The sequence below is a fragment of the Octopus sinensis genome, linkage group LG14 (assembly GCF_006345805.1).
Source record: "Octopus sinensis linkage group LG14, ASM634580v1, whole genome shotgun sequence".
Classification (NCBI taxonomy): domain Eukaryota; kingdom Metazoa; phylum Mollusca; class Cephalopoda; order Octopoda; family Octopodidae; genus Octopus; species Octopus sinensis.
Window position 1 is genome coordinate 15,958,224 of NC_043010.1, and position 19,947 is coordinate 15,978,170.

The 19,947-nt window shown below is 38.9% G+C and overlaps 1 protein-coding gene and 1 long non-coding RNA gene across 3 annotated transcripts in view; both read left to right on the forward strand.

The window, feature by feature from the left end:
- The window catches only part of LOC115219092 (structural maintenance of chromosomes protein 3), a 71,783-nt gene extending 53,400 nt beyond the window's left edge, over positions 1 to 18,383 (forward strand). For both annotated transcript variants that reach the window (XM_029789164.2, XM_029789165.2), the window contains 9 exons: positions 420 to 509; positions 2,702 to 2,788; positions 4,188 to 4,331; positions 5,048 to 5,116; positions 7,599 to 7,691; positions 10,310 to 10,378; positions 13,641 to 13,818; positions 14,547 to 14,653; positions 17,992 to 18,383. In XM_029789164.2, the coding sequence (XP_029645024.1) occupies positions 420 to 509; positions 2,702 to 2,788; positions 4,188 to 4,331; positions 5,048 to 5,116; positions 7,599 to 7,691; positions 10,310 to 10,378; positions 13,641 to 13,818; positions 14,547 to 14,653; positions 17,992 to 18,063 (909 nt within the window). In that variant the 3' untranslated portion in view covers positions 18,064 to 18,383. The remainder of the gene's footprint in view (positions 1 to 419; positions 510 to 2,701; positions 2,789 to 4,187; positions 4,332 to 5,047; positions 5,117 to 7,598; positions 7,692 to 10,309; positions 10,379 to 13,640; positions 13,819 to 14,546; positions 14,654 to 17,991) is intronic.
- Positions 18,384 to 18,440: 57 nt separating this feature from the next.
- LOC118765895 lies at positions 18,441 to 19,411 on the forward strand. The gene is made up of 2 exons (XR_005001809.1): positions 18,441 to 18,482; positions 18,648 to 19,411. It is a non-coding gene; the product is annotated as an uncharacterized LOC118765895 (long non-coding RNA).
- Positions 19,412 to 19,947: the final 536 nt, after the last annotated feature.

Genomic DNA, 19,947 nt, shown 5'->3' on the forward strand with positions numbered 1-19,947 from the left:
TAAGTTATTTTACTAAATTCTTTGTAATATTTAAAGTAATTGAAAGAAACACAGAGCATCTCAAAATAAATACAGTAACAAAAGGGTTAAAATATATATAATAGAGAAACAATTCTTAACCCTTTCGTTACCAACCTGGCTAAAACCAGCTCTGACTCTGTAGTACAAATGTCTTGTTTTCATAAGTTTTGAATTAAAATCTTCCACCAAACCTTAATTACAATTTATGTTCCTAACACTAGCTGAATGATAACTAAGTTATGTTACTAAATTCTTTGTTGTATTTAGAGTAATTGAAAGAAACACAGAGCATCTCAAAATAAATACAGTAACAAAAGGGTTAAAGTTTTCCATACCAAGTAAACAGTAATAGTGTTGTATGTTTCTGTTATAGTTGTGTCTCCAATTTGATGTTTCAGGGCCAGGAACGAGAACAACAAGAAAAAATCAATGAAGATGCAAAAGAGTTGGAAAAGATGACCAACAAACAGAGTTTATTGCTGAAAAAGGTGGGCTGCTATTGCGTTCTATCTCCCTGGCTAATGAGGCAACACTGTCTCTCTTCACATATTCTTTATTTTTGGTTTCCATCTCATCATCTCCCCCAATTCATACTGGTTTACATTTCTCCTAAACACTGCATGTTTTTCTATGCTCAGCACATTTGTTTTTATAAGCTATTCATCTAATTTCTCAAGGTCTTTTCGGTTTGAGCGGCAGTTTTTAACATAATTTCTAGGTAACTAAAAAATTTTAAACTTCATATACTGGTAGAATGTGTTTATAAAACATCTTTTTCTCTTGGCTTTATTGAGAAAATTCTATAGTTTGTAAGATATTTGTTGTTTTTTTTCTTCAGTTTCTGTAATTTCAACCTATCAATGACGTCTATTGAGGTGAAAATATTCTGTGCTGTATGAATATGTCCCTCGTTTAAGAAACAGATTGGGTTTATTTACATTTGTAAAGAAAAAAAAAGATACCCTTGCCCCCACCCTTAACCCTAACTAACCCTAACCCTAAAATAGATTGAAATGCAATAGATCGATACTAGGGTCATAATTATGGGTGACAATTTCATATGACACCGCCAGAAAAAACTGCCGTTCAAACCGAAAAGATCCAATTTCTCTACATGTTTCTCTTTTATTTTTGTTGTGCCTTTTCTTTACACAGCTTCCAAAGCTTATCCCAAACTTCAACATATCTTCACATACCACTTAAGTCTCTCCTCTGCAATTCGAAAGTTGCATGTTTCATGAGAGTTCTCTTCTTTTGATTTTACTTCGAAGTTCTACATCTCTATGGAAACCTAAATTTCCTTACATATGCTCTTTTTCTCCCAATGTTTGAGTATGCTTTTCCTCTCTTTTTACTTGTTTCAGTCATTTGACTGCGGCCATGCTGGTGCACCGCCTTTAAACGAGCAACTCGACCCCGGGACTTATTCTTTGTAAGCCCAGTACTTATTCTATCGGTCTCTTTGGCCGAACCGCTAAGTGACGGGGACATAAACACACCAGCATCGGTTGTCAAGCAATGCTAGGGGGACAAACACAGACACAAACATACACGCATATATATATATACATATATACGACGGGCTTCTTTCAGTTTCCATCTACCAAATCCACTCACAAGGCTTTGGTCAGCCCGAGGGCTATAGTAGAAGACACTTGCCCAATGTGCCACGCAATGGGACTGAACCCGGAACCATGTGGTTGGTAAGCAAGCTACTTACCACACAGCCACTCCTGCGCCACTCATGGTCTGCTCCCTATTTTTTGATGTTATACTTTTTTCTTTACAAGGAGGTAGTTTTCTTCACAAACTCTTTGTCTTTTGTCATAAGATCTGTATTTCCATATATTTTCTATCTTTTTTGACTTATGGTGCACTGGAAATTAAGTAAAAATTTACTGGAGCACTTCACAAAGCTAGTTCGAGAAAACTATATTATAAAATTAAAAATTACAAAGAAATATGGAAAATATTGCTTTTTAAAATAATCTATGCTTAACACCATTTTCAAGACACTAAGTTTGGATTTTCTAAAATCTTAAATTATATTTTTAAAAATTCAGACAGACATTGTTTGAGAACCATTAACAAATATTTTACATAATCTTTGTGTCTTTATTAAGTCTCTTCACAATCTCTCATTGTCATCGCTGTTGCCATCATCATCATCACCCTTCTTCTTCTTCTTCTTCTTCTCCTCAACCTCCTCCTCCTCTTCCTCTTCTTCTTCCTCTTCTTCTTCTTCCTCTTCTTCTTCCTCTTCTTCTTCCTCTTCTTCTTCCTCTTCTTCTTCTTCTTCTTCTTCTTCCACTTCTTCTTCTTCTTCTTCTTCTTCTTCCTCTTCTTATTGTTATTATTATTTATTATTATTATTATTATTATTTAACATTTGTTTTCTATGCTGGCATGGATTTATCTCTTATATCTATTCTGTATATATCCCCATTTCTCTTAACAGTTGAGTCTCTTCACAATCTGCAAACAGCTCTCAAAATCCACTCAAATTCTTCAGTTCTACAAAAAAACCTTACAGCTTTCACTTTTGTGTTACTTACGACTTCCACCTGCCTTATATATAAATGTCCCACATGAGTAAAACAAACACAATTATGCTATTTCATTTAGGCTCTAATTTATTTTTTGTGCAAGCTAATTAACGAATCACTATTTCTTATCACAGAAAGACGAGTGTATGAGGAAAATCCGGGAGTTGGGCTCCCTCCCCAGTGATGCCTTCGATAAATATCAAGATCTTAGTTTAAAACAGGTGAGTAACTCTTTCCGACTTTCTAATTTGTCCTCAATGCAGATTGGTGAATGCAATTGTCTTTCCAATAGCAACATATGGGTGCGAGACCTGGACACTAAAGAAAGCTGACCAGAAGAGAATTAATGCATTCAAGCTTTGGTGTTGGAGAAGACTTTTATGGATTCCATGGACAGCGAAGCTCACCAATGGAGAAGTTCTTAAGCAGATAAGGCCGTAAATGTCGCTTGAAGCTAGGATCACCAAGCATAGATTGGCATATTTCGGTCATATTATGCGGAGAAAATCCCTGGAGAAGGACATCATGCTGGGAATGGTCAGTGGCAAGAGAGGAATAGGCCGACCAAGAACCTGCTGGCTTGACACCATCAAGTGTGATACCGGAATGGACGTGGCCAATCTGAAGGAAGCGGCCCAGGATAGAACTGACTGGAGGACACTGATCCAACGAGTGACCGAGAGTCGACTTCGACTGAGCAGATAGATAGATCTCCTCCATACTTACTCAATTAGTGTGGGCTACTTGGGCTTTTTACTACGGACCACTTCTATGATTCCAAATCATAGAGGACATCTGTAATTGATGGTGGATGGACATTAAGTTGAAATCATTGCTAAGATCCAAATATGGTCAACAGCTGAAGGGTTCAGAATAAAAGAAAAATACACAAGGAAAATGGGAGACAAATGCAAGAGAAGAAAGGGGTTTTTTTTTCAGTCCTGATTTTTTAAAACTAGTTTTTCTATATACAGAAGAGATTGTTTATTTGTTGGAGGTGTTGTTTTTCAATAATTTAAGAAGTAAGATTGAAACATGTTCAGCCAGGAAGGGTAGAATAAACAGAATTATGTGTATTGTTCAGGATCCCAATAGCTTTAGTAAAGCTTGAACTTATGACCATGTGTTCAGTAGTCCAACACCTTATATTCTTCTTGAACTCTATGAGATTCATTATGTCTGAATTCAATAATGTTAGACAAATGCAAGATGGATCTCTTTCTAGATAAGAACTGTTTCTTTTCTGCTACAAAGCCTTCTGCCAATATATGAAATAGTTGTTTTTCTGTTTTGGACACAGAGACATGTTTAAAAACTAGTTCCATATTCTGTGAATAGTGTTCACAAGAAGTACAAGATAGTTACCCCTTATGGAGGTGCAGGAAAAGTAACAGGTGAAAAAATATTAACACAGATTTAAAAAAATAAAAAGACTACCTTACTGGCAGCAGCCATGTACATAGCTTGTACAGCTTTTACAAGTAATTCATCAATCCCTAGCTTCTTCACTATAATACCGAGTGAGGGATTCTGTCAAAGGTTTTCCCAGGTCAACAAATACCAAGAATATTGGTAACTTGTTTACATTTACTACTTTTTGCCTTTTTTCTCTCATTGCAGTTGTTTAAAAAGTTGGAACAATGTAACCAGGAACTAAAGAAATACAGTCATGTCAATAAAAAAGCCTTGGACCAGTTTATCAACTTCTCTGACCAAAAAGAGAAACTAATGAAGAGGAAAGATGAACTAGATAGTGCACACAAGGTAGGCTTTTCTCTAATGCTTTGGTAATGGTAAGAACTTTTAAAGAATTGGTTTGCTAGGCGCAGGAGTGGCTGTGTGGTAAGTAGCTTGCTAACCAACCACATGGTTCCGGGTTCAGTCCCACTGCGTGGCATCTTGGGCAAGTGTCTTCTGCTATAGCCCCGGGCCGACCAATGCCTTGTGAGTGGATTTGGTAGACGGAAACTGAAAGAAGCCTGTTGTATATATATATATGTATTTGTGTGTATATGTTTGTGTCTGTGTTTGTCCCTCTAGCATTGCTTGACAACCGATGCTGGTGTGTTTACGTCCCCATCACTTAGCGGTTCGGCAAAAGAGACCGATAGAATAAGCACTGGGCTTACAACGAATAAGTCCCGGGGTCGATTTGCTCGACTAAAAGGCAGTGCTCCAGCATGGCCACAGTCAAAATGACTGAAACAAGTAAACGAGTACTAATGTGCTGTATTTGTGGGGAGAATGTATATCACTCTTTGACTGATGTAGTGCACTGGTGTATGTGTGTGTGTGTTAATAATATGTTTTTGTATACAAATAAATGTTCTGTGTATATAAGTTGTAATTGTGTACTGTAGGTGGTTGCATTTAGATAAGAGTGTCTTCAGATGATTTTGTTTTCCATTGGGTGTTATATAAGTGTATCTCGCACAGAATTCCACAATGAATTCACAATTTCGCTTGCTTGTTTATTGCAGTCAATCCTTGATTTGATGAATGCTTTGGATCACCGCAAGTATGAGGCCATCCAACTTACTTTCAAACAGGTTGGTTTTTGTTTTGTTTCACCTATATTCTCTTTGCCTGCCTCTGTATGTTGGTCTGTCTGTCTCTCTCATTCATAACAGATTATCAACCACTCCTGATATATCTTCTTTGGATTTTTGGTGTCCTTGAAAGTTGTGTTCCTAGATCATCACCGAGCATTGTGACATTTAACCCTTTAGCATTCAAACCGGCCATATCCGGCCAAAATATTTAACCTGTTTTATATTGAATCTGACCAGATCTCGCCTCTCAACTCAGCCCTACCATGTCATTCTAAAACTAAAAAAATCACATCACTGAAATCTCTAAACTACAAGATAATGCAGGATTAATTCAAAACAATATAAATAAACAAACATCACATTTGACAGAATAATCTGAACACTAAAGGATCAAGAGACACTGCAGTGGCTCTCAGCTTTTATTATTTTAAAATGTTTTGTCTACCAGAATTCCAGCTTAAAGCTCCTTCACTCCTATTCCGATGTTTTCATATTGGCTGATACCATTATTCCTTTTGTATGATATGATTCAGTCCATCTGAAGGCAGGTATGAGTCGACCAGCATCGTCTTACTGGCACCTGTGCCGTTGGCATGTGTAAAAAGATTCGAGCGAGGTCATTGCCAGTACCGTCTGACTGGCCCCCGTGCCGGTGGCACATAAAAGCACCCACTACACTCTCGGAGTGGTTGGCGTTAGGAAGGGCATCCAGCTGTAGAAACTCTGCCAGATCAAGATTGGAGCCTGGTGCAGCCATCTGGTTCGCCAGTACTCAGTCAAATCGTCCAACCCATGCCAGCATGGAAAGCGGACGTTAAACGATGATGATGATGATGATGATGTTGGAGTGTTGGTTCAAGAGTTGAGAATTCATGTCCTCTTCATAAGTGTTATTTTGTGTTGAAGACTGAGACGCGCGCGCTCTCTCTCTCTCTCTCTCTCACACACACACACACACACACACACACACACACACACACACAGACTGTCTACTTGGTTGTAACTATGCACCATATGGAGATACAGATCAGTTATGTAAACTGTGGGAACTTTGTATGAATAACAAGCAATTCCATAATTTATTATTTTGAGTTGAACAACGCTTGAAAACTTAGAATGGATAAAAAGAAACCATTTCTGCTGTATTTTAATAACAATAATGAAATTATTGTATACAGTGCTCAGGTGCACCACAACTTGTCAAAAGTGCGTATAAAGCATATGTATTAATGTACAAATGTCTGGGAAGTGAACAGTGTATGAGTCAGATACATGCTTCAATAGATTTCCAATGGCATCTTTAATGGTGTAAAACAGAAAAGTAAGCTACAAACTTATAAATTTTCTCTACATTATTACGGTCGTTTAGAAAAAGCGCGGGTTAAAACTACGCACCTTCACTAGTCAGTTAAGGTGAGACAGTGTCACATGACAACTTGCTGGGGCTGCCTGCTGGAGACTATGCGGCAGATATTTAAAGAGAGAAATTTGGCAAGACAGTCAGTCACCGGCTGACACTCGCTGACGATACATCGAAGAGGCCAGGAAACAGAAGAAAGAAGAAGAAGACATGCACCCAACACCAGAGCTGAAGACACCTCCGAAAGCGGGGTGCCCCGCCACGTCAATACGGTAGAGGAGTAGGGACCGAAACCGGACGTGGTTCCTCCTGATGATGTCTTGAGCTAACTGGATTCTATAAAGGAGCTATTGTGGTAGCAGACCCACGAAACACGGTTGTAATTCCGCCCCTTCCCCACATGTACCTCAACACTATTTAAAGTCCTTCATGATGGGACACATCAAAAATCTCTACATTCTTTGTATCGGAGTCTGAATGGGGGGCTGCACCCGCAAAACGTACTGTAAGCAGCTGCAAATTTTACTCCTCATTCCCATCTTTTCTCAGCAAAGATCCTTTGAAGTTCCTTTGCTCAAAAGATAGTGCAATATGTGTAATGTGGGATCTTTTCGGTTTAAACGGCAGATTTTTCTAGCGGTGTCATATGAAATTGTCACCCATAATTGCATTTCAATCTGTTTTAGGGTTAAGGTTAGTTAGGGTTAGGGGTGGGGGGAAGGGTATCTTTTTTTCTTCACAAATGTAAATAAACCCAATCTGTTTCTTAAATGAGGAACATATTCATACGGCACAGAATGTTTTTTTACCTCAATAGACGTCAGTGATTGGTTGAAATTGCAGAAATTGAAGAAGAAAAAACCAACAAATATCTTACAAACTATAGCATTTTCTCAATAAAGCCAAGAGAAAAAGATGTTTTATGAACACATTCTACCAGTATACGAAGTTTAAAATTTTTTTGTTACCTAGAAATTATGTTAAAAACTGCCGTTCAAACCGAAAAGATCCGTGAAGTGATATGAACTTTTGCTATTTTAGTTGCTAGTCTGACACTCAATTCTTACAGAGTGCAGCTTGTAATTGGTGTTCTTCTAATTTTGTATTTTTCGTTTTCAGGTATCCAAATATTTTACAGAAATCTTCAAGAAACTGGTGCCTCAAGGGCATGCTGTGTTGGTGATGAGAAAAGGCGACCAAGAACACCATGAAGTAAGTCTGTTGCATTGCAATCTGTCATTACTTACTCTTTTACTTGTTTCAGTCATTTGACTGCGGACATGCTGGAGCACCACCTTTTTTAGTCGACCAAATCGACACCCCAGGACTTATTCTTTGTAAGCCTAGTACTTATTCTATCGGTCACTTTTGCCGAACCGCTAAGTTACGGGGAAGTAAATACATCAGCATCAGTTGTCAAACACAGACACAAACATACACACATATATATATATATACATATATACGACGGGCTTCTTTCAGTTTCCGTCTACCAAATCCACTCACAAGGCTTTGGTTGGCCCGAGGCTATAGTAGAAAACACTTGCCCAAAGTGCCACGCAGTGGGATGGAACCCGGAACCATGTGGTTGGTAAGCAAGCTACTTACCACACAGCCACTCCTACGCCTCTACAACTTATTTCTATCTCTTTTAGAAATTACTTTACTTTCTTATTTTCTTCATCTTAATATTCAATCCCTGATCCTTTAATTTTTACCTTAGCACTGAGACTTGCCTCTGCAGTTATGATGTGGCTTACTTTGAGTTGAAATTGGAGCAAATGAAAGAATATAAGCGCAAAGCATTAATAATATTAATACGCCAACTTGTTGTTTTTGTATATCTGTACCTGTGGTGTGTCACACTTACCTCAAAGGAAGAAGTGCGTGGCAGAGCAGGAGAGAGGAGGAAGTGAGAGAGAATGAGAGAAACAGTGAGTGGTGACAGAGTTCGTTTTGTGTTTTTAAATGTTTATCACATTGCAAGAAAAGTTGATACCTAGATACATACAGACATTGTTAAATTAAAAGCTGGAGAGAGGATGGAGACAGAGGAAGTGAGAGAGAGATAGTAGATACATAGATCGAAAGAAAGTTGACACATTGTTAAATCAAAGACGACTACAGCAAATATTGGATGTCACTTTCACTTTTCATTACCACACAAGGATAAAATTATCTTGCAAATGGCTGAGTACTCCACAGACATGCATGCCATTAATGTTCTCAGGGAGATTCAACCTCACACAGAGTATGGCAAGGCTGGCCCTTCTGAATTACAGCTACGACTCATTTTGGCCAGCTGAGTGGACCGGAACAAGATAAACCTTCAAGTTGTTGGAAGAAAATGAAAGAAGATCCTATATAGAATAAGTACTGGGCTTACAAAGAATAAGTCCTGGGGTCGATTTGCTCAACTAAAGGCAGTGCTCCAGCATGGCCGCAGTCAGATGACTAAAACAAGTAAAAGAGAAAAGAGAGTAGGGGCAGGAAAATCTTTTTAGTCGTTTAGTGTCACTCTGGGTGTTAACCCTTTCGTTACCAACCTGGCCCAAACTGGCTCTGGCTCTGTAGTATAAATGTCTTGTTTTCATTAGTTTTTCATTAAAATCTTCCACCAAACCTTAGTCACAATTTATGTTCCTAACACTAGCTGAATGATAACTAAGTTATTTTACTAAATTCTTTGTTATATTTAAAATAATTGAAAGAAATTTTGACCATCTCAAAATAGTTTTTCATTAAAATCTTCCACCAAACCTTAGCCACAATTTATGTTCCTAACACTAGCTGAATGATAACTAAGTTATTTTACTAAATTCTTTGTTATAATTAAAATAATTGAAAGAAATTTTGACCATCTCAAAATAAATACGGTAACAAAAGGGTTAATCTAGTTTTAGCAGCAGCATTTGAGGGTCTCACAGATCTGTAGGTCAAGCCCCCAGATAAACACCGATGCGCAGGCTGCTGTTATTAAAATGAGCATAAGTCCAGGGCGAAATCACTACACAGTGGAATAGCAATTATTTTGTCTTAGCTTTCACTGCTTATACTAAACACACAACATTTTTGCCTTACGATATGGAACATTTCCTTTTCTTTCACTCTTTTTAAAAAATAGCACTCTGTCGGTTACGACGACAAGGTTCCTGTTTATCTGATCAATGGAACAGCTTGCTCGTCAAATTAATCCACAAGTGGCTGAGTACTCCACAGGCATGCATACCGTAAGGTAGTTCTCTGGGAGATTCAGCCTCACACAGAATGTGACAAGGCTGGCCCCTCTGAATTACAGCTACAAATTATTTTTGCCAGCTGAGTGGACTGCAGCAAGGTGAAGTAGAGTACCTTGCTTAAGAACACAGCGTGCCGCAGGGAAATGTACTCATGACTTTACGATTGTGGGCCAAATACCCCTAACCACTGAGCCACGCACACCCTCACTTTCTTAACCGTAGAGAAAAGGAGTGAAGTGATAGAGACAGAAAGGAAAGCCTCAGTCGTTTACAATGATAATTACAATGAAATACAAACGATCTTTTCTAGCTTCTTTACTTTTAACAATGAAGAAGAGGGAAAATCTTTTAGGGGTTTACGTTTTTATTCTGGGAGTTCTAGAACGATTGAGTGTTAGTTCTCTCTTCTTTCCCCCACCCCTGGTACTTATTCGCCTTCTCTCAGGGGGGAAATACCATGTTTTTTTTTTCAGGCACGTTTAACATTTGATATTTGAAATTCATGTATTTGCAATAATAATAACAACATTGGTTACAAACTAAAACAATTTCTCTGTGTTTTCTTTTATTTACATTTTCTGTGCATCTCAGAATGAAGACAGCCAACAGTCTGGTGCTGATGTACCTCTGGTGGAACAATTTACAGGTGTTGGTATCAAGGTAAATACAGTTTTTCGTTTACAGTACACATAGCATATCTCACCTTGTTACTAACTGGCCCTTATGAGCCAGGCATGGCTCGAGAAGGAACTAACAACAACAGTTTGTGGGAATGAATTTGTGTGTGTGTATGTGTGTGTGTGTGAGAGAGAGAGAGAGGAAGAGAGTTGTAATTGTAATAGAAGAGACAGAGAGGATACAGTTGAAGGTTGAGCTAAACTTGTGCAAACGAATGGGAACAATCAAGTGAAAAGCATCTTATACTAAACTTGTATTTATTTCCAGTCTTCAATTGGTTCTAATCTACAGTTTGATTGTTAGGTGGAGAGAGTTAGTTAGTTAGTTAATTTTTGGCTCAAAAAGCAAAAAGCAAGGCCATGTAGGGGGACATGGAGTTATGTACAGGGTGGTGTTCATGTAAAGAGTTCAGGCCACTTGTGGTCAAGGGAAACTTTGAACTGAGCGGTCGTCGGCATCTTCACCATCTCGTCCGGCAGCTTATTCCACGGATCCGCAACCCGGACGGAGAAAGCCCTTCTCCTTCGATTGAAACGAAATCGTTGCAGATAGAGCTTTTTGGAGTGACCCCGCAGCCGGCGCTCTGGAGTTCCGCTTATGATGTTGTGAGCAAGAATGAGATCACTACGGCGTCGTCGTTTTTCTAGAGAATAGAGGTCGAGCGTCTTCAGCCTTTCTTCATAAGACAAATGCTTGAGACCAAGAACCATGCGGGTAGCCGGCTTCTGGACTCTTTCGAGATGCTGTATGTCTTTGAGGAGATAAGGAGAAGAGGCTTGAATCCCGTACTCCAATATGGGTCTCACCAGCGTGACATAGAGAGTGGACAATGGTCAAAAGACATAAGTGAATTGCAGAAATAACTGGAATCATCATCATCATCATTTAATGGCCATCTTCTATATTGGTATGGGTTGTGTGGTTTGACAGAATCTGATGAGTGAGAGTACCCATGTCAGGCTCCACTGTCTGCTGCTGTGGCAAGGTTTCTGCAGCTGGATCCTTTTCCTAATACCAACAAGACAAAGAAAAGGAGATCCCCCTCAGCTGAGTGAGACTAGAAGAGGGAGTGGTGGTTTTATGCCCCTTTATGGCGAGGGGCCTGAAAGTGTGACAAAGGAACCAGCTCAGGGGTGTTGGTATGGAAGAGCTGCATGGCTATTCTACATAGGTGCAGGAGTGGCTGTGTGGTAAGTAGCTTGTTTACCAACCACATGGTTCCGGGTTCAGTCCCACTGCGTGGCACCTTGGGCAAGTGTCTTCTACTATAGCCTCGGGCCGACCAAAGCCTTGTGAGTGGATTTGGTAGACGGAAACTGAAAGCAGCCCGTCGTATATATGTATATATATGTGTGTGTGTGTGTGTGTCTGTCTTTGTCCCCCAATATTGCTTGACAACCGATGCTGGTGTGTTTACGTCCCCGTAACTTAGCGGTTTGGCAAAAGAGACCGATAGAATAAGTACTAGGCTTACAAAGAATAAGTCCTGGGGTCGATTTGCTCGACTAAATGCGGTGCTCCAAGCAAGTAAAAGGGTATTATATAAGGGTGGGTGGGAGTAGCTGGAAAGAATTAGGTGGAGGTGATTGGTGACCAGGTGTCAGAACCTAGGGTTGAAATACAAGAAAGTGAGTAAAAGAGGAAAAATACAGATGACAAAGTGTGGAGTGTGAGGGGAGAGTGACAAGTGATTAGAGATGAGAGGAGAGATTTATTAGGGACTGATGTACAGGAGTTGGGGTGTGGTTGGTGATAAATATCAGTATGGTGGCGGGGGGAGGAGTAAAAAAAATAATTGAGAAAGGTTGGCAATCAGCAGTATAATGAAGTTGTAGTTAGATCAGAAAATAAGGGGACGCTGTTGAAGTGGGGAAATGGGAGAAGAGAGAGAGAGATGGAGGTGAGAGGGACATGGTGGGAGTGGGTCGAAGTTGGCTGGGGGCATTGGCAGCTGATAGTATGCGAAGGTGTTAAAGAAGAGCTATGGCATTCTCGTAAGATGTAGCTCAGAGGAGCAGGAGAGATGATGGGAGGCAAAGAAAGGGGTAATGGTGATGTTGTTGTTGAGTCGTTTATGTCACTCTCCAAAGAATGACAAACATCCAAAATATTAGACATGTCTTCGTCATGGTGTGAAACAGTTATGGGCCACATGTTTTGAAAAGCAGGCCACATGAGAGATGGTTCATCATCAGGTAGACTGCACTACTAAAAATGAGAATTGCTCATTAGACATGACACTCAGAAAGTTCCATGGGCCATAAGTTGCCCATCATCATCATCATCATTGTTTAACGTCTGTTTTCCATGCTAGTATGGGTTGGATGGTTCAACTGGGGTCTGGGAAGCCAGAAGGCTGCACCAGGCCCAGTCTGATCTGGCAATGTTTCTATGGCTGGATGCCCTTCCTAATGCCAACCACTCCGTGAGTGTAGTGGGTGCTTTTTACATGCCACCGGCACAGGTGCCAGACGAGGCTGACAATCGGCCACGATCGGATGGTGCTTTTTACGTGCCACCGGCACACTGTTTGAACTATATGTATTAGTTTTTGCTGATGTGGAACGTTGCTAGTTTCCTCATATTCTGTTTTATTGTATTTCTTGATGTCCTTATAATTTCTGTGTTCCAATATCTCACTCTGGCTTTCATCCTTCCAAGGAATGGTACAGTGGAATAAAGAGCAGCTCTGTTATAGTTGTACTGATTCTATTTATTGTATCTCTTCCTTCAACTTTGCTGAGAAGAATCAAAATTTGAAGTTATCCACTTATCTATTGTAACAAGCAAACACATCATCATCATCATTTAACTCTTTAGTGTTCAAACTAATATGTCAAAAGTAATCTTTATTCATTTACATTTAAAAAATTTAATCTGGTATTATTTTGTAGCTTCAAGATAGGAAAGATGTAATTGCTTATTTTTAGAATAACATTGCAGGGTAGGTGTGTGATGCATGTTCTGGCTAGTTTGAGCATAAAATGTGTAGAATATTCGGGCCGGATACATCTGTTTTAAACACTAAAGGGTTAATGTCCATTTTCCATGCTGGCATGGGTTGGATGGTTTGATTGAAAACTGGTTAACTGGAGAGCTGCACCAGGTTCCAATTTGATTTGGCATGGTTTCTACAACTGGAAACCCTTCCTAACACACACACACATGCATATCTACATTCACAAATGACAAGACCTTTTCTATTATTAATTCACTTGCCTTGTTATTTGCTGTCTCCTTGCAGGTGTCTTTTACGGGCAACAAAGCTGAAATGCGTGATATGCAGCAGTTATCAGGGGGCCAGAAATCGTTGGTGGCCCTCACACTGATTTTTGCCATCCAAAAGTGTGACCCTGCCCCCTTTTATCTTTTTGATGAAATTGACCAAGCTTTAGATGCCCAGCATCGTAAAGCTGTCGCAGGTAAGCAATACTGTTTCTCTCCTTAATCGAGGCAATATTCTATTGTCTCGGATCTTTTCGGTTTGAATGGCAGTTTTTAACATAATTTCTAGGTAACTAAAAAATTTTAAACTTCGTATACTGGTAGAATGTGTTTATAAAACATCTTTTTCTCTTGGCTTTATTGAGAAAATTCTATAGTTTGTAAGACATTTGTTCTTTTTTTCCCTTCAATTTCTGCAATTTCAACCAATCACTGATGTCTATTGAGGTAAAAAACATTCTGTGCCGTATGAATATGTCCCTCGTTTAAGAAACTGATTGGGTTTATTTAAATTTGTGAAGAAAAAAAAGATACCCTTCCCCCTAACCCTAAAATAGATTGATATGCAATAGATCGATTCTAGGGTCATAATTATGGGTGACAATTTCATATGAGACCGCTAGAAAAAACTGCTGTTCAAACCGAAAAGATCCCCTTTGTGTCATATAACCTGCAAATTGATCATTGAAGAGATTGAGTTGTCATTTTTTGAGGCTAATTAGTAGAGCAGTTAACTGGTGGCAGAGAAAAAGAGATGAGATTATTTTTTATATTCTGAAATCTTGCGTTTAGCCTTTTCTCGTGATTGTCTTGAATGTGCGCTGTTGCTGTACATTAGCCTGTTTTTAGATCCATCCACTTCTACTTTGTTTTTTATCACTTCTTCAGTTGCATTTGAATCAGTTTTTCTTGCATCTTTTCTTAGATATGATCCATGAATTATCATCAAATGCCCAGTTCATCACCACCACATTCCGACCTGAATTGCTTGAACACTCAGACAAGTTCTACGGAGTTAAGTTCCGAAATAAGGTAAGGCACAATACCCCACCCTCTCAGTTTCTCTTTTTTTATTTCAATTATTGTGGAACTGATAAGTTTTAGTTGGTAGAAAGCCTATGTGCCATTTGATTGAGGGTCTAAATCATTACATCATATCTTCTCTTTCTCAGATTTGCATCATCATCATCGTTTAGCGTCCACTTTCCATGCTAGCATGGGTTGGACGGTTCAACTGGGGTCTGGGAAGCCAGAAGGCTGCACCAGGCCCAGTCTGATCTGGCAGTGTTTCTACGGCTGGAAGCTCCATCCTAATGCCAACCACTCCATGAGTGTAGTGGGTGCTTTTATGTGCCAGATGAGGCTGGCAAACGGCCACAATCGGATGGTGCTTTTTACGTCCCACCAGCCACGATCGAATGGTGCTTTTTACGTGCCACTGGCACGAGGCCAGTCGGGGCGGCGCTGGCAACGGCCATACATGTAAATGCTTGCAGGGCTCCACTCACCATTGCAAAACCACCAACTGTTTCATGCGCTTGCAATATCGAGTCCTGATATAGCCCTATGGTTGTGTTCACACTGACTTCATTTCAATTGATTTTGTCCCCACTCTATCGAAGTTGACTTCATAAGAATGTATTTTAACTTAATGTGTGTCTCCATGCAACTCCTCCGCAGCAAGAAACCTGTTCTGCTCTGGCTCTTTTCCCTCATAACTTATCCCTCTCTACCTTTCATGTCCTAGCATAAACTCTCGTCCAAACATCCTCTTTAGGTTTGTAGTCGTGCAAGCTGTATGACAATTTCACTAGTGCCAGTGTCACATTAAAAGCACCCAGTCCATGCTGTATAGTGGTTGGTTATGGGTAGGGCATCCACACATAGAAACCATGCCAAAGCAGACAGTAGAGCATGATGCAGTCCTTGGGCCCATCAGATCCTGTCAAGCCATTCAACCCCATGTTAGCATGGAACATAAGCATTAACCCTTTCGATACTAACCTGGCCGTAACCAGCCGAAAACTTTTTTGGTTCATAAGACCAACCCAGCCATCGCTGGCCAAGAGTACCCATTGTTATTGAAATGTGAATTTAAGCACAAATCACGTTAGTACATTTGTGAAAATACGTGATTTCACTTTGTAAATAGCTGAGTTATAGTCTCTGACATTATTTGACATAGTATCTGAACTCAGTGAATTTTGGGAGATTTTTTTCCACAAAATTGGTGTCGATTTTTTTTTCAACTTTGAAAATGGATAGGAGTTTCATGCTATCAGGCAGTGATTCCGAATTTAAAGGTTTTTCAATGGAAAATATGGAGATATCAAGAAAAAGAATGAATGAGGTACAAAAGCACATGGTGTACGAGAATGAATGGGATATTTCTGTATCTGAAACCGAAAGCAGCGATTCTGAAGAAACTGAAAGCGGCGATAGTGACAGCAAAGACAATTTTACATTGGAATGAAATAAAAACTTATAAAAATGTTTTTATTAGCAATTTTTCTGAGGAGATGGGGGGGTCTATCCATAGTCTTTCTTAGGAAGCGAAACCGTTGGACTTTTATTTTTTTCAGTATGCTTGTTTGAAGCGATCACTGCGGAAACAAACTGTTACACAGAATGTAAACAAACAGTATATGCCGGGAAAAGCCACGAAATGGGGGATCAAAGTTTGGAAAATTAGTGAAGCAAATACTGGGTACTGCTGTGGATTTAGTTTTTATAGGGGGAAAATAATGTTAGTCAGTATGGCCTAGGGTACGATGTGGTCTGGAATCTATCACTTCCATACCATAATCAGGGCCGTATATTATTTTTTGACCGATTTTTTTTAGTTCGGTCAAACTTGCGGTGGATTTAGGTGGATTCCAGTATTTTGGTTTATTTCACCTTTATGGTACACCTGTTCATTTGGGCATTAAATTCAACTGATGATCTAGTGATGTGCACAATTCTTCTATATCAAAATTTTGTTGCAAATCAATTGAATATTAGCTGATGATTCATTTTCTATGGTGATATTTAAACAAAATTTTAATATTTTTACCTTTTGCTCAGTTTACCTGGATTTACCTGTAATGAAAGTCATTTTGAGACAAAAGTTATGCAATAGAATTGATTAAAAACCTTTTCTCTAATTATGTTCCAAATATCACATTAATATGTTGATAAATAAGAAAGTTACAGTTGTTCAATGAAACTAGGCTAAATTCATGATTATTTTAGAATTTAATTGAAACTCATGGGGGGTGTATTTTGGTCAGAAATATAGTAACGATAGGGTTAAATGGCAGTGGTGGTGGCACTAGTGCTGGTTGCTGCTGTTTAGCTACCAAAAAGTAATGAAATGGTTTTGGTGAACCTGAAGCTTTGGTAGAAGGCACTCACCCAAGCTATAGTGCAATGGCCTCTAACCACACTAGGATGCCATAGAAATTTTTTCCTTTGATTTTGCTTTATAATGCAACTAGCAATGCACCCTGGCATCACCTGGGTGTGATGAACTACAGCCATATTGCATTTGTTCCTTTCTTACAGACAGAATCAGCGCAGCTGATATATAGTAAACTGGATTACTGGCATAATGGAAGTTCATCATCGTTTAATGTCCGTTCTCCATGCTTAGTTACATTTTTTTCTCACTTTACATTTTGAGTACAAATTCCTCCGAGGTTGACTTTGGCTTTCACCTTTTCAGGGTCGATAAAATGGTACCTTTGTTTTAATTAATTTTGAAAAATAATGAATTTAGTAAAATAACTTTGTCAGCTGGTGTTTGGAACATAAATTAAGATGAGGCCTTGGTGGCAGGTCAGATCTCTTTTAAACAAGAAGTTTCTTTCATAGAAGCAAGGGTGATCTCAGGCAGGCTGGTATTAAAAGAGTTAAATCAATACTTAAATCTTCTTATAATCACACACACACAGACACACACAGGCATAAACATGGCTGTGTGGTTGAGAAGGTTGCTACCCAACAATTTGGATTTGGTTTCAATCCTACTTTGCAGTGCTTTGGACAAGTGTCTTCTGTAAGTGGAGAGTAGCCGAAGCCTTGAGAGTGGATTTGGTAGATGGAGATTGAAAGAAGCCTGTCGTATATATGTGTGTGTGCTGGATGTAAACAAGTGTGCTAGGGAAATATCACTTTGCCTGGAAGCAAAAGAGAAGATGTGGAGCATGCAACCCTAAACAGTCTGCTTCTACAAATTCTGTGGATGTTTAACGATGTTTTCCTTTTTTTTTATTCACTTTCTATGCTTGTCTCTCCCCCTCTCTCTCTCTCTCTCTCCTCTCTCTCTCTCTCTCTCTCTATCTCTCTCTCACCCATTCTCACTAATATTTCATTCTGTAAAATTTCAGGTTAGCCATGTTGACTGTGTCACACGTGAAGAGGCACACAACTTTGTTGAGGACGATGCAACACGTGGCTGAAGAACAACTTCTATTTTTCTGACAGTGTGAGAGGAGAGGCAAGGGTGTGTCAAAGGGACAAATGGACAATACCACCACCACCACTACAACTACAACCATCACCATCACCACATTTGCTAACTTTCATGTCACACCTCAGTGCATCTCATCATTTACCATTTCATATTTAACATTTTAATATTTTTTGTTCAAACTTGTAAACAAAACTTTTTTCACATTGACCTGTAAAGCCAAAACATGTTAGTGTGTATGTGTGTGAGCCTGAGCCTGTGTGTATGAGTCTATGTATGTGTATGTATATATATATATATATATATATATATATATATATATATATATATATATAGATATGCATTCAGTGTGTTTGTGTTGTGTGTGTATATTTGGCCATTTGTTTAAGATCTGTTTTTCCATGTTAAGTTAAGTTAATTTTTTGGCTCAAAAAGCAAATGCAAAGCCATGTAGGGGGACATGGAGTTATGTACAGGGAGGGCGTTCATGCAAAGAGTTCAGGCCATTTCTGGTCAAGAGAGACTTTGAACCGAGCAGATTTGGTTTCAGTCCTACTTTGCAGTTTTACTTAGCAAGGGTTTGGATGGATAGTTCGTTTAGGTAGGATTTTGTGGGTGTGTATGTGTATAGGTAATATAAATGTAGGTATCTATGTTTGCATGGGTTACCTAGAAAGTTACATAAGGTAGGCTTTTTTTATAGCCTACCCATACTTGTTTTTCAAGTAAGGGATTTTCTTTAAAAAAAAAAACACTTCAAAAATTAGTGATGGTAATAAATCAAGAAATACAAGGAGAATTTGTGATGGCATTAATTACAAATCTGATGTGCATATGTGTATGTATATATTCACATATGAAGACATGCACATCCATATTTGTATGTTAGGATATTTATCCAAATTTATATTTACCCGTATCTATGTATGTTTATATGTATATACACATAGGTACAAATAAGTTCAGTAATGGTTGCATTAGTAGGAAGATTAATTCACCGTCACAATATTTCAGGCTTGGTCTACAAGAGTGGCACATTGGGTACGTGTCTCCCTTCAAAAGCTGCTGGCAGACTAATGCCTTGGATATGCAGGAGGCTCACATTCCTGCATTTAAGTGACCCTTACCAAATGTATTGAGTGTCACTTCCTTTCATTTGTTCACTCACTTGCATACACACACACACACACACACGACATAAATACTCACATGTTTTCACTTTCTGAATCCTTGCACGAAAGAGTTGAGAAAAAATTTGGTAATATTTGTTGAAATTTCATTTGAACAAATCATTTCAAGGATCTGTATTTCACAAGAATAATAAACCCCATAACTTGGAAAACAGGGATTGTGGGCAAGAAGGGCATTGGACAATATATCTCAATATATTTTCATCTAGATCAGGTTAAGATTGAAACAAATGTATCACAGATGAACAATGTGTGTGTGTATGTTTATGTATATGTGTGTATGTGGAGCGCTCAGCCATTTGCATGTTAATTTCAATTCATTGTTGTAACCGACAAAGTGCCAGTTATATATGTAGATGAGTGTATATTTAGGTATATTATGTGTGTATGTATATGCACACCCACACACTCACACACATACATATATATATACATCTACAGAGGATGGGCCAAAAATCACGCACCAAGATAAAACTCATTTAATATATATCGGACGTTTGAGGTGGTAAGCTGGTGGAATCATTAGCATGCCTGGCAAAATGCTTCGTGGCATTTCCTCTGTCCTTACGTTCTGAGTTCAAATTCTGCCAAGATCGACTTGGCCTTCCATCCTTTTGGGGATCAATAAATTAAGTACCAGTTGTCTATTAGGGTTGATGTAATTAACTTAACTCTTCTCCTGA